The sequence below is a fragment of the Pan troglodytes genome, chromosome 10 (genome assembly GCF_028858775.2).
Source record: "Pan troglodytes isolate AG18354 chromosome 10, NHGRI_mPanTro3-v2.0_pri, whole genome shotgun sequence".
In the NCBI taxonomy this organism is placed as follows: domain Eukaryota; kingdom Metazoa; phylum Chordata; class Mammalia; order Primates; family Hominidae; genus Pan; species Pan troglodytes.
In genome coordinates this window covers 113,692,368-113,707,217 of record NC_072408.2, presented here as the reverse complement: position 1 = coordinate 113,707,217, position 14,850 = coordinate 113,692,368, and the positions used below count along the sequence as shown (strand labels likewise).

General features: G+C 43.2%; 1 protein-coding gene and 1 long non-coding RNA gene across 12 annotated transcripts in view; one reads left to right on the top strand and one right to left on the bottom strand.

Moving 5' to 3' along the window:
- Positions 1 to 278: 278 nt before the first annotated feature.
- LOC134807596 (uncharacterized) overlaps positions 279 to 14,850 on the top strand; it is a 31,330-nt gene continuing 16,758 nt past the window's right edge. Inside the window, exons 1-2 of one of the 2 annotated variants that reach the window (XR_010148450.1) lie at positions 279 to 368; positions 13,124 to 13,258. This is a non-coding gene — a long non-coding RNA (uncharacterized LOC134807596). Of the gene's footprint in view, positions 369 to 12,784; positions 13,259 to 14,850 lie in introns of those variants that run through there. The other variant, XR_010148449.1, reaches the window with a different exon arrangement.
- The window catches only part of RIC8B (RIC8 guanine nucleotide exchange factor B), a 112,978-nt gene continuing 109,533 nt past the window's right edge, over positions 11,406 to 14,850 (bottom strand). For all 10 annotated transcript variants that reach the window (XR_010148444.1, XR_673594.5, XR_010148445.1 and 7 more), the window contains one exon: positions 11,406 to 12,785. Coding sequence is in view for 6 of the 10 variants with exons in the window: in XM_003952283.6 (XP_003952332.2) it covers positions 12,674 to 12,785 (112 nt within the window). In the remaining 4 variants the exon portion in view is untranslated. The remainder of the gene's footprint in view (positions 12,786 to 14,850) is intronic.

Here is a 14,850-nt window from a genome sequence, read left to right as displayed (position 1 = left end):
CCATTACTGCTAACAAAAAGGGACAATTTTAAAGCATTTCTGCTTTTCATCAGGGAAGCTGATGGCACAAAAAGAAAATGCATCATTTTATTGTCAATGTTTTTAAAATATGGGTCACTTGGCCATAATCAGCCTCCAAAGTCGGACAAGTTTAAAGCGAAAGCAGTCACATAGATATCAGGTTTTTCCCCTTGCCTTTTAAATTATGCTAATTGACACCAAGAAAAACAGGGAGAGGGTAGCTCCTACCAACCCACACACTCCGTCTCCAACTCCCTCCTCTCTCTACAGTGAAGAGCATGGGAAATAAGTTTGCCAGGCCAAGAATGGTGCCCCCAGACTAAGAAGCCCTTTTTACTTCTGTTTCAGTAAGTATTAAGACTAAGAGGCTTGTGTTCTGGTCTTTCAGGATGGGATGCTTTTCCCAACCCTGGTTGAAAGGAAACTCTTATTATGTTTGCTGAAAAACTTCCAAATGCGGAAGGCTGCCTGACAGCTACCTGGTGTGTGTCTGGGATGGCTGGGTCTGGCCAGGAGCAGAGGGTCTGGTTGGAACAGATATGCTGGTAGGGCAGGCAACAGAAGTGGTTGCTCTTCCAAAGGGGACACTTTCTGAGTGATTTTGAAGATAAATGGATATGATGGTTGTTGGGACTATGGTGAGAGATTAGAGGTAGCAGAAAGAAACATACCATATTCAGATTGATGGTCAAAAGGTGTCCCCTTGCCACCCACTCCTGTGCAGCCCCCACCCCCGGGTTACTGCCTCTTATAGTGTGAACCAGGCTCCACCTCTGGGAAAGGAAGTAGGGCTTGAGAAGAGGATTTGAGCCATAGGAAATAGGACCAAGTTTCTAATGCAACTGGAATGAAGTGGGCTGGATTATCCACTCCTGAGAACCAGCTGTCTACATGATACAAAGAATTGAGACGTGGAATCCAAAGAGCTGGACTCAAGTCCTGGCTTTCCAGTGCACTAGCTCCATTAACACAACCTCTCCGAGCCACAGGACCCCAGTCTGAAATAAGGATGACAGTGGAGAAACTTGCACCACCCAACTCCACTATGGGCAGTCAATGAGCTCATGTGCGGGATGTGAATCTGGCAGGTGTTCAATGGTCAAGGAAAATATTTGATGAAACTGATTCCGAACCAGGAGGTGGAGCCCCAGGATATGCTATTTGGGCTACATGGACAGCTGGACAGTTTTCCAAGACATTCACATTCGAAACTAGAAATGGTATCAAGGGATGCTTAGAAAGTGTCCCTAGATAGAGATGCATGAAGAAGAGGCATATTGGATGAGGGTGCTGAGTCCTTTGGTGGGTAGAGGGCATGGCTTAGAATCTGCCAATCTGCTTTTGATTCCAAATCTACTGCTAAGTAGTTAAGTGACCTAAGCTCAGCCACCACTTCCCATCAGTACATTAGGAATAAAAGCAGTGGGATGATACAAGGTTGTTGTGAGAACTAAAATGAGATTAATCATACAAAGCCCTTAGTGCATCAACTGTCAGAGTAACTTATTACATTTTGTTATTCTTATTTCTGAGAACTTGCAGGTGAGAAATGGAGACTGGTTGATGATGGCTTCTCTCCCCCTCCCCTCCCCCCTCCCCTCCCTCCCCCCTCCCCCCTCCCCTCCCTCCCCTCCCTCCCCTCCCCTCCCTCCCTCCCTCCCCTCCCCCCCCTCCCCTCCCTCCCTCCCTCCCCTCCCCCCTCCCCTCCCTCCCCTCCTCTCCTCTCCCTTCCCCCCCTCCCCTCCCCCCTCCCCTCCCCTCCCCTTCCTCCCCTCCCCTCCTCTTCCTCCCTTCCGCTCCTCTCCTCTCCTCCCCTCCCCCTTCCTCTCCTCCCCTCCCCCTTCCTCTCCTCCCCTCCCCCTTCCTCTCCTCCCCTCCCTCTTCCTCTCCTCCCCTCCTCTTCCTTCCCTCCCCTTCCCTCCTCTTCCTTCCCTCCCCTTCCCTCCTCTTCCTTCCCTCCCCTTCCCTCCTCTTCCCTCCTCTTCCTCCCATCCCCTCCCCTCCCCTCCTCTTCCTCCCCTCCTCTTCCTCCCCTCCTCTTCCTCCCCTCCTCTTCCTCCCCTCCTCTTCCTCCCCTCCTCTTCCTCCCCTCCTCTTCCTCCCCTCCTCTTCCTTCCCTCCCCTTCCTCCCATCCCCTCCCCTCCCCTCCTCTTCCTCCCCTCCCCTCCTCTTCCTCCCCTCTTCCTCCCCTCCCCTCCTCTTCCTCCCCTTCCCTCCCCTACCTCCCCTCCCCTCTTCTTTCTCCCTTCCCCTCCCCTCCCTCCCCTACCTTCCCTCCCCTCCCTTCCTTCCCTTCTTGCCAGCCTGCCAAATCAAAGAGAGTAATTATTTAGCACAGGTTTCTTAAGAATTGACTCTAAATCATCTCATAAGACAGTGTGATCTAGTAACTAAAAACATAATTTGAGGGTCATACAGATGACTATGAAATCCTTGTTCAATGAAACGCTAGCTCACTTACTTTGAACAAGTGATTTTATCTCTCTGAACCTCAATTTCTCATCAGTTACAAGGTCCTTACCTATCCTTGGAAGCCTTAAGTGAGATAATGCATGTAATAATTACATACATCTTCTTTCCTGAGAGTCTGTCTATCTCCTGCTTTGCACTGGAGAAAGCAACACTTTTTACAGTTTAAAAAAAGTGTAAGGTTTGTAACAGGCTGCAGATGTAGCAGGGGTAATGAAAAGGAAGGCTGGACTTTACAAATAAAATATAAATGAGGATCTCTAAGATTTAACTCTGAAAGAAGATTCTCCAGAGGATAGAGTTGCTAATATAGTACTGAGACCCTCTGTTCTCCTGAGTTCTACCTTCAGCATGTTCTCACAGTTCAGTTCCTGCTGTTATGGCTTTGTTTGATGATGATGATGATGATAACGATGATGGTTATGATAGCAAGCCTTTTTGTGCGAGCTTAGAAAAAACTCCAGGCCGTTTTGTACCAGTTAGAAAAAAACTCCCCTTCCACACCTCTCCTAAACACAGTCAAAACTGGTGAGAACTTAAAAAAACAAAAACTTACTAAAAAATAAGGGATTGGGAGGCCGAGGCAGGAGGATTGCTTGAGCCCAGGAGTTCGAGACCAACCTGGCAACATAGGGAGGCCTTGTCTCTACAAACAAAATTAAAAAAAGTAAAAAACAAAGGAAAGCAAAGTGGAAACACAGGAAGTGTAAGAAGCCTGAAACTCTGGCTTCAGTTTTCTGACCCTCCTGGAGCTGGATTGCTCCCAGGTACTGTCCAATTTCACACAATATTTGTGATATTTATGCTCGGTGTCTAGCTCAGTATGTTATTGGTTTTTCTGAGAGACTCAAGTATACAGTCAGGCAGCCCTTAACAAGAGGGAAGCGTTCTAAGAATCTTGTGATTAGGTGATTTTGTCATTGTGTGAACATCACAGAGTGTACTCACACAAACCTGGATGGTCTTGCCTACTACACACCTAGGCTAGATGGCATAGCCTGTTCCTCCTAGGACACAAACCTGTACAGCATGTGACTGTACTGAATACTGTAAGCAACTGTAACACAATGGGAGGGATTTGTATATCTAAACATGTCTCAGCATAGAAAAGGTACAGTTAAAGTACAGTATAAAAGATAAAAGATGGTCCACCTGTATAGGGCACTTACTACGAGTTGAGCTTTCAGACTGGAAGTTGCTGTGGGTGAGTCAGTGAGTGAGTGGCAAGTGAATGGGAAGGCCTTGGACATCACTGCACACTCCTGTAAGCTTTGTAAACACTGTACCCTTAGGCTACACTAAATTCATTAAAAAATGTTTTCTTTCTTCAAGAAAAATTAACCTTAGCTTACTGTAACTTAGTTACTTTATAAACTTAAATTTCTAACTTTGTGACTCTTGTAATAACACTTAGCTTAAAACATAAATGCATTGTACAGCTGTACAAAAATATTTTCCTTTATGTTCTTATTCTATAAGCTTTTTCCCATTTTTAAAATTTTTTCTTTTTTTTTTTTTTTTACTTTTAAAAACTTTTTTGTGGCAGGGTGCAGTGGCTCACGCCTGTAATCCTAGCACTTTGAGAGGCCAAGGCAGATGGATCACGAGGTCAGGAGTTCAAGAAGAGCCTGGCCAATACGGTGAAACCCCCGTCTCTACTAAAAATACAAAAATTAGCCAGGCATGGTGGTGTGCACCTGTAGTCCCAGCTACTCAGGAGGCTGAGGCAGGAGAATCACTTGAACCCGGGAGGCGGAGGTTGCAGTGAGCTGAGATTGCACCATTGCACTCCAGACTGGCAACAGAGTGAGACTCCGTCTCAAACAAAACAAAACAAAACAAAACTTTGTTGTTAAAAACTAAGACACAAACACACTTAGGCCTACGCAGGGTCAAGATCCCCAGTATCACTGTCTTCCGCCTCCACATCCTGTCCCACTGGAAGGTCTTCGGGGCAATGGCATGCATGGAGCTGTCATCTGCTGTGATAGCAATGCCTTCTGGAATACCCCCTGAAGGACCTGCCTGAGGCTGCATTATCATTAACTTTTAAAAAATAAGTAGAAGGAGTACACTCTAATGATAGAAAGCATAATACAGTAAATAAGCCAGTAATATAGTTATTTATTATGATGGAGTATTATGTACGGTATATAATTTTTTTGGTGTGTGTGTGAGACAAGGTCTCACTGTGTCACTCAGGCTGGAGTGCAGTGGCATGACCATGGCTCAAGGCAGCTTCAACCTCCCAGGCTCAAGCAATCCTCCCACCTCAGCCTCCTGGGTAGCTGGGACCACAGGTGTGTGCCACCATGCCTGGCTAATTTTTAAAAAATATTTTGTGGAGACAGGGGCTCGCTATGTTGCCAGGGTTGGTCTTGAACTCCTGGCCTCAAGCAGTCCTCCTGCCTTGGCCTCTCAAAGTGTTGGGATTACAGGCATGAGACACTGCACCCAGCCTTCTGTACATAATTAAACGTGATACTTGTATAGGCCTGGCAGCACAGTAGGTTTGTTTACACCAGCAGCATCACAAGCTCATGAGTAATGCGTTGAGCCACGATGATACGATGGCGATAATGTCCCTAGGCTGCAGGAATTTTTCAGCTCCATTATAATCTCATAGGGCCGTGGGCATATGCGCTGCCCGTTGTTGACTGAAATGTCATTATGTGGTTCATGACTGCACTTTATAATGAAGTGAACCACTACCCAGCGTACTGCTTATCAGTTAATTCTATTTTATTTAATTGCCTTGTTCAGCTCTAGGTTTATTTATTTTTAGTTCTTGCTTATTGTTCTGCTCTTTTCTTGTAATAGAGCTGAAGTCTATGATAATTAATCGTGGTTTCGTAGACATTTTCTTTGGCTCCCTGTTTTTTGGTTTGTTTTGGCCTCTGTTTTTCATGCGAGAGGATTTCCTGAAAGGTCTAGACCCTGTGGACTGTCCCTCCATATGGATGAGTGAGACACAGAAAACCTGATTGAGAGCTCGGTGTGAGCCAATGGTGTCTTCTCTAAGGCCTGCGTGATGTGGTCTCATTCTCTCTGACCATCTCCTGTCTCCCTCCCCCTTTCTTCCTTTGTCCCAGCTGCACTGGCCACCCTGCCATTCCCGCAATATCCGGATTGTTGCTGCCTCAGGGCCTTTGCACTTGCTGGGTCCTCTGCCAGAAGAGAACATCCCTTAAGTGTTCACTCGGCTTTTTTCCTCCCACTTCTTTCAGGTCTCTGCTCAAAAAACAATTTATCAGAGAGGCTTTCCCTGATGACCCTTTATAAAACTTCCACCTGGGCCTTACTCTGCTTTTGTTTCCAATGGACTTATCGTCACTTGATGTGACAGCACAGTATGCTGTTTAGATTTATTTGTTGTCTTTCTCCAGAAGAATGAAAGCTCCATGAAGTCAGGGTCTTTGTTTTGTTCACGGTTGTGTCTTTTGCACCTTCTGCAGTGCTTGGGATATTAGCACTCAGTGTATATTTGTTGAATGAATGAATGAATGGTGGCTTGAGTGGCTGTGAAAAGGCTAGGATCTGGGCATTTCATTGGAGGATTCCTAATATTCATTCTCTATATCTCTTCTTTTGGGTCCGTTTTCTCAGCTAGAAGAGTCCTGGCTGCCAGTGTTCTTAGAGCTGACTAGGGAAGGAGGCTGAAGATCCGGTGATTCAATGTGCGGTCTCTTACCTGATTCTCGTTTTCAGTAAGAATCTCCCTTTCTTCTTCTATGCCTGAGTCCGAGGGTCTAGAGCCTTTTGAATTAACTTCCTCAGTGAAACTCCTGGCTTATGCTGGGGAGGTGGATTGGGAGTCACCTGGTTGCATGCACAGGCTTGCAAGTGTGTGTGTGTGGGAGGGGCTGGTGGCAGAGTGGAATTTGCCTGTTTTAAAGCCTACCCACACCCTTATTTGCAGATGTTACTGGTATTTCTGATTCCCAAGCCATTCTGGGGTTCTGCAGGGTATACTACAGTGACTGCTGGTAAATGTTTAATTGGCTCTCCAGGGGAATAAAAGCTCTAATTTGTGGTGTTTGCTGATTCACGTGGTGTCAACATTCCCACCACAGTTGACTTCAAGTTACCATCATGACATCACTGAACATGGATTTTATAAATCCCTTTATCTCCTCCTGTAAATAAGACTCAGGTCTCAGCTGTGACCGAGACCCCACTCCATTCTTTCCACAGCTTGGTTGTTCATCTCCTCCTTTCTTTACAAAAGACACATGTTCTTCCATTACCAAGCTAGTTCAATTTGAGTTTCTGATACTTTTTACTAAGAGTTATAAGTTTTTTCAATTATGAGAATTTCTTTTTCTAAAGTCTGAACTTTCCAGGATCTCCTTTCGCGTAATAGTGGCTTATCATGCTTTAACTGAGAAAATAGATGGGCAAAAGGATACTAAGAATGCAGTAATAACTTATATAAATAAGCTTTTATCATGTCAACATGTATATATATAAGTATTTGTACAATAGGAGTACTTGCATGTCCAAGGCATTATTTGGTATATAAATAATGTTTGGTGACCATACACATTTGCAGACTCCTTGAATTAACTCTTAACTCTACTCTCCTACTCCCAAACCCAGAGTTCTTTAGTTCACAGGTTAGGAGCCAATGGTTCAGATGATCTTTTCTCTGAACATTCTCATTCTCATGAGTTAAATGAGCTCTTTCTTGCCTTTCTCCAAGATCAAAGGGTGTTTCTTTTATCTTTGAAATATTTCTTGGATCCATCCCCTTTTCTACGTCTACTGCCAGTGTTCTAATCCAGGCCCTACTTGCCCCTCCCAGGTAGAGGCAACAGCTTTCTGTCTGGTCTCTTCTGTCTGTCCCTGCATCAATCCATTCTCTATACGGCAGCCAGAGTGCTCTTCCTGGTGGGGTCCTTTTCATGCCTGAAAGGCTGCTGCTCATGTGTCCAATCACGAGACATGGGATAGCTGTTTCCATCATACTCAACAACTTGTGTTCTGTAAACCTTTTGCCCATGAGCTTGTGTTTGACCCAGTTCTTTTGGTAGCAACAGCCTTTTTCCAGTGGATGGAAAACGCATATGTTACCTACAAAACTTTGTTATTCACCCCCCGCAATCCTCCTGGCCAGCATTAGCCATACCTCATCCTGGCAGCCTGTAACAGTACAGACTTTGGTTATGGACTTCTTACACTGTGGGTATTTAGGGGATAGGACCTTTCAGTTATGTTTGTATACCCAAGCACATTGACGAGTACCTGGGACATAGTCAATGCTCAATCAATGTTAATTGAACAAATTGATATGGATTGGTGTGCTTGGGACTATAGGTTTATCTTTGAGACTAGTTCCTGAATGGGAGCTAGATAAGAAATGTGTGATATGGAAATGAAGTAAGAAAAATGTGTTGTTTTCCCAATTCTGTTTTTCCCATTTGTCTCTTCTGACATTCTTTTCTTCCAAATAAGCAAGATTTTATTGCATTTTTCTGATTGCAGAAGCAATACATTCGAAGCATAGTATTTATATGGACTCTGGCATCAGGCTTGAGTTCAAATTTTGCTATGTGTATCAATTAATAAGCAAATAGAGAGGGCTGTGTGCTTGCACACAGTGCTTAACACCTTTATGTCTTAGTTTTCTCATCTGAAAAGTGGATGGAAGCTATTATAATAGTGCTTACTTCTCAAGACTGTTTTCAAGTTAGACTGTGCATGTCAGTGCACAGTACAGACTTTGGTTATGGACTTCTTACACCATGCATGTTAGTGCACAGTCTAACTTCAAGTGCTTGGCACAGTGATTGCTCAACAAATACTTGCAGCTCTTATTGTGAAGTTCAGTGCCGAAAAGGTAAAGGTCTCTGAGATCTGGATATAGCTGCAGGGTAGGGCTTAGGATCTTCATGGTGCTGCACTAAAAGAAAACGCAAATCTGACTCCAGAAGCCTTGGAGAATATTTTGATCTCTTCTCTTAGAACAGCCTTTTTCAACCAGGTTTCATCTGGACCACAGAACACAGAAAGTGACTGGAGTGACTATTTTCTCAGTTCTCAGAATGTTACATAACTTACACTGTTCTAGATGCACGGGAGAGTATGTTCATTGTCTACAATTCAGGGCATGTAGGTTTCATGATCTCCAGTCCCCTCCGCTTTAAGAAAGGCTGCTCTGATATTCTTTGATGTTTCTTAGACCTGGAGACCTGGTGCAGGGACTCAACACAGTGCATCAGAGTCAAACCACTTAAAGTCCTCTCTAAATACCTCTCCCTTTCCTTAAACCTTCTCATAGTTGCTACAAATATCTCCCTTCCTCACCCATAATTTGTTCCTTGAACAGTTTGTTCTCCATATCGTGCTTATCACACACCTATTCTGACACGTGTTACCTTGCTTTTCAAAACTGAGAGTCACACATCACTCCCCAACCCTGTGTGTTCTCCACTTCTGGAACTGCAGTGAATATCTCCAAGAAAATTAATGCGAATAACTGGACTAAACACTAAACATGGTTGACGTCTTTTTCTTTTTTTAATGCACTTTTCTAAATCACCTGGCTCCCTCGCTCCCTTCAAATAACTCTTCTTGACAAAAACTACAGTTATCTGGGCACTTACTCTAGCTGTTCTGACTTGTGCTGCCGAGGCTTCTGTGAGACTGTTGCTGTGTGGCAGAGCAAGCCTGCTCCTTCTGGTGCCACCCCTAGTTCCTGCTGCTCTTCAGCACTAACAACTCATGCTGCCTTCTAGAAAGGCAGCAGGCACCACCTTTTTAAATTTTTTTTTTTTTTATGGGCATGGTGGTCATGATGTCTTCTGTTAGAAAGAATATTGGGAAGGAAACTAGCAGTGTCTGCCACAATTCACATAATGGAATATCATATAGCCATTACTTTTTGAAGAATATTTATTGACATGGGAAAATGCTCACAATATGTTAAAGAAAGCAGGATACAAATCTGTAAATACAGCATGATCCCAATCTTGTAGTAAAATAAATTATATATGCATAGAAAAAATACAGGAAGGAAATACACTAAAACATTAACAGTGATGATCTCAGGATGGTGGGATTTGGGGTAAATTATTAATTTTATTTTCTGCATTTTCCAAACTTTCCACAACGAACATATATTACTTTTATAATCAGAGGGGAAGAGGTCAATACAGGTGACACCTAGTCCTGGGAGGTGGCGAGACTGATGTGGCACTAAGGGGGTGTTTAGAGTCACTTGCACTGCCTCAGTCTGTGTCCTCATTTATAAAGAAGGGATAATAACACCTGCCCTGCCTGCCTCCCAGGACTACTGGGCATCTGAAAGGGTCACAATATCTGGTGATTGTTCCTCTGTAGCAGCAGCTCAAATGCTTTATTTTAGGACACACGCCTCCGTACCCTGCTTCCAAGGTCAGGAGAGTTGTGGGCAGAGAGGCCAGCCTGCAGCCTTGGTCCCTGGCCTATCCTAACGGATTCCAGGTCTTCATTGGAAATCCAGTGCTGACCATGCAAGTTTCCCACTCATACTTCCACTTCAGGTCACTTCCCTGCTTAAAAACCTCTTTAAACTAGTTCTGTTGAAATAGTTATTGCTTAAAATGGCCTGAGAATGACCACCCTCCTCACACCACTCTGTTCCCAGCATTTCAGAGCCCTAAGGAGGCACAGTGTGGGCCCAGGTGTGCTGTGGGGAAAAGGAAGGAGTGGTGCTGGGAGTCAGGCCACCAGAGTTGGACTCTTCCTTGCTGTGACGTGGGGTAACTTTCACAAGCTTTCTGGAGAGGATCTTTCATATGCGATAAGGTGAGGTTACATGAGATAACATACATCAAAAGCCCAGCATGTAGTAAGCACTTAACAGATATTAGTTCTCTTTCTGTGTGCCAGATGAAGACACTCTCATCTTCTTCCCCGCAAACTCTCTTTTCAAAAACAAAGCTTAGTGCCCAGTGCAGAGAAATGCAAAATGAAACAGAACTTACTGAAAGCAGAAGAGCACAGCTACTGAAACAGGACTGTTCAAACACTTACTCTGCATAAAGAAAGCTGGTAAGATGGCATTTCATTAAACACATCTTCATTTAGGTAAGCTGACATGCATGCCAAAGCTATTTGATTATAGAAATTATAAAAATACTTTAAAAATGCATTTGTAGAATGAAATAACAAAAATACTTAAAATTTTTTCTAAACTTTTCACTTAATCTAAAATTATGAATTGCCCATTTCTTTTGCTGTTGGTTAAAACCTGGGTCACTCACCTCTCCCTCAAATATTTTGGATGAAATTCTAACATCTATTGTCTTCTTCCTACCCTTTTATAAAGCATTCTGGATTTAATTTCTTCTTTTAAAAAAACTCAGGGTCACCATTATGGGAAGTAGTCTATGGGCCATACTGTTGTACACACATTTTCTGGGTCAACTAGAGTATCCTTTGGTAAGTAGACAGTCCCAGATTTGCTATGTCTTGAAGTTTTATTCTTCTCATCTCACTATCTAGTTTTCAGTTGGCCTTTTTCTTCTTTCAGTATGCCTGCCTTCAATCTAGCAGCCTCTTTCTTTGCCATTCTTTTGTGAGCTTCAAAGCCAGCTAATAAAACATGTTGGAAGCGTATGCAAATTTCAGTTCAGAGTCTAAGAGTGATATTCTTGAAGATCTCTCCCATAAGTAAGTTGCAAGAAACTTTGTGACATCTCCTCTGGCAGCTGAAAGGCCTTTAAGACGCAATTCCTGATTTTTTTGCTTTGCCAGAGAGGTAACTTCTGGATAAATGACCTTTTCACTAACACTCCATGTACTCTACCTGTCCTTAAAAAGGCTATTAGAAGTGGGACCATGGATGTAAAAGCACTTTAAAAAAGCATAAACTGTGAAATAGTATTGTTTAGCCCATGTATCTATAAAGAAACACACACAGATGGCCAAATTGAATCAACCCCAATGTTTTATTTAATTTAAAGTTTTAAAAGGCAGTGGTTAAGCACATTATGTATATATGTATATATATGAATGTATGTACGTGTGTATATACATACATATATATACAGGAAACCAACCCCTTTTCAACTTTAGCCACTGATGAGCTAGGCCCACTGTCTAGTGCATGACTCACTTTCTACTTCTTCATAGGACCAATTCTAAAAGTAAAAATAAACACCCTTTATCAGTTTAACAGTAACTAATTGTGTTTCTTTTTTTTAAATAAATAAAGTTACTATTAAACTGATCACATATGGTAGAAACGTAGAACTCACACACACACCAGCACACACAGTCCCCAATTTAAAATGTGATGTATGAATGACCTATATGTACAAATGGGTGCTGCTGACTCCCCCACCCCAAGCAGAGGCCACGAAAGAACTCCCATTACTCAGGGAGTCCCCATTCTCTATGCTGGGATGGAGGATGTGTGTGTTCCTGGCACCCCGGGTTAGACCTCAGAATGCACACTCCCCATGCGCTGATACAGATGGTGGTTCAGTTCTATGGTACTAGTGTTCAGGTACATTAGGGAATAAATAGGCATTTGTAGCTGCCTGAGAACTAAACCATCATTTATAACTCTTTATAGGGAGAAATGTATTCTGAAGTTTTAGCTAACTGACGTACAAACTTTTAGAGTATAATCAGTTTGTAAGTCTGAGGCTGTGTGTGTGTTTCTATATATTTATACAAAATTGATATGAAGAATGGGGCTAGGTTTATGGAGCAGCTGCTAGGCTTCCATTTGGTGAGTTCTGATCTAAGAAGTCGCTTGCCCAAGGCTTTATTTACCAGCTCTTTCTGCTTCTCACGTGCCTCTGGCTGCTGGAGAGATTTAGAAGGGGCCGCTCACACAAGTGAGGGGAAGGACATGGCTAAATCGTCTGCTAGGAATCTTGGCAAAAAGAATTGCCAGATTCAACCAGGGCCGCTTTATAGAATAAAATCCTTCAGTTCCATCCCGATGAAATGGAATTTTTTTCTGCTTTTAGCCCCCGTAACCCCGTCTAACTGCAGCTCTGTATGAATGCCTCAATATCACAAAAAACACAGGGTCACCTCTTAAATATGCTGGATTCTCAATGAGTAAACCAGTTAATGTGTTTCTAGCCAAAGCAAGGGCATAAATGTTTTAGAGAAAAGATTCCCCTGGAGCTACAGAGAAAAGATGCTGATAAAGCAATATTGAGAGTTGAGCAGGTGATGCTTTTAGTCTGTGTCAGAGCTGGTCTCTTCGATGACAGAGTACTGGTTGAGTGCTTCCTCCAAAGGCGTTATTGTCCCATCAGGTTTTAGTCCCATTGGTTTAAGCAACTCCTCTCTAGAAAAAGAGATAAAAGAGAGAGAAAAAAAAGTATTCACCAGCATCACACACACACCCCTCCCCCCCACCCAAATCCACAACCTTTTAAAAAGAAAAGTCTTTAAAAACCAAAGTATTTTCCCTTGAGCTTTCTCTGTGTGTTTGTAATAGGAAAGATGAAAGGGGCATGGAAAGAAAAAGAGGGAGATAAAAGACTTCATTCACACAGGCCAAACCTACTAAGCCAATTAAAAGTATGAAAAGTCAAGGTCTAAATGGGCTCAGGACAAGGAGCAGGTCTCTTCTGTTTTGAATAATTAACCTTTTTTTTTTTTTGTGGATTGGTTTTGTTTTAGACAAGTTGAAGCTGCCAAAATTTCACCTGCCCCAGTGGTTGGAGCATACAATTAAATGGCTGATTTGATATGCATACACTTCATTCAATGGAATAAATCTGTCGGTTTTGATTTTGCCTCAGTCTCTAGTGATATGTAAGTACATGTTGATTCATTTCAAATTAGTTGGCCTTCCCCAACTCTCTCCCCGACTTTTCTTTCCTTCTCTCTCTCTCTTTCACTCTTTCTTTCCTCCTCCTCCTCCTTTCTAAAAAACACCATTGCTTTTGTTTGTGGCAGATTAATTATGGGATTGACAGCCATTTTAATCTCTTCAAAGCTCCGCAACTGCCGCTTTTCAGCTAATCCAATTATATCTACTCCACAAGTTACAGCCTCATCTAAAGATGATTAATTATTGATTAAGCCAATCAAAAAGCATTAGGAAAGATTTATTTAATCTTTTCATAGGCTCTTATTTATTACATGGAGATTATGGTGAATGTACCTGTTGAGTTGCTAACTCCAGTCCTCCCATCCCTAGAAAGGTCAGCAGTGTACTTAAGAGTGGCCTTGAAGAGCCCCATGAACTGCTTAAAACTTATTTATCACAGAAATGGGCATCACCCCCCAAAAACATGTCCATAAGCAAAAACCCACATGGCAGCAGCTATAATGTTGGTGGGATTTGGATGGAGGGGAAATGACTCCCTCCTCACAGTTGTCCCTTAGGCCAACAGAAAGAAGGGCTCCCTCCTGGGAAGGGGCAGCCACACAGTAGTGTAATGGTGTTACAGACACAGTGAAACCTCCTGGGGAGGAGTGAGAACAGCTCAGTGGTCAATGGATAAGCCAACAGGAGCCTAATGAAGAGCTCTGGCTAGCTCAGTAGACAACTTCGAAGTGTTTGAAAGCTTTGCTTGGGAAATGTGAACGTCTGACAGGCTAAATTGAGGCTCCTGAATACTATGAGGGAGGAAATGTGTTTCCCAATCCAAGAAATGGGGTCAGAATCATAGAACTTAAAGTTGAAAGGGGTCTGAGAGATCATTTAGTCCAACCCCCTTCTTTAATAAAGGAGACTGAATGACTCATCCAAGGTCACTTATCTAGTGGCAGAGCTGGACCTGGGACATGGGTCTCCTGAATCCTAGTCCAGTGATCTTTGCAGCCCACCACATCTGGATTAATTGCCCTAACTGCATTGGAGGAGCACACTGAGTTCATGTCTTCAACATCTGTTCAATGACTATGTGACAGGAACTATGTCATATACTGGGAGGTAAGGAAGACTGGGTACAGCTGCTGCCTTTGAGGAGCATAGAAAACAAATATATGCAAAAGTCATTTTGAGCAGAATGAGGTAAATGCTGTAAGAGAATTATGAACAAAGAAGTGAGGCAGCTCCTGAGATGAAGCACTGACCAGGCTGCCTGGGGAGGGCACTGTCAGGTGTCAGTGAGTGGCCCTGCACTAGGCAGATGGGCACAGAGCATTTCAGATAAAAGAGACTGTAAAGAGCTCTGAATGGTCCCACTGACGTGTGTGATTCTGTATCTTTTTAAACCTTTTTGGATTGTGTCAGCTCATCTTTTCTATCTCTGTGCTCTCATGAAGCCGGGAAAGGGCCCAGTGTTTGGGGAATGGTGAGGTTCAATGAAGGAGGGGCAGGAGGTAAGGCTGCAAGGGTAGTTTGGGATGCAATAGTCAAAAATGTCTTAAATGCCAAAATAAGGAGTTTAGATTTT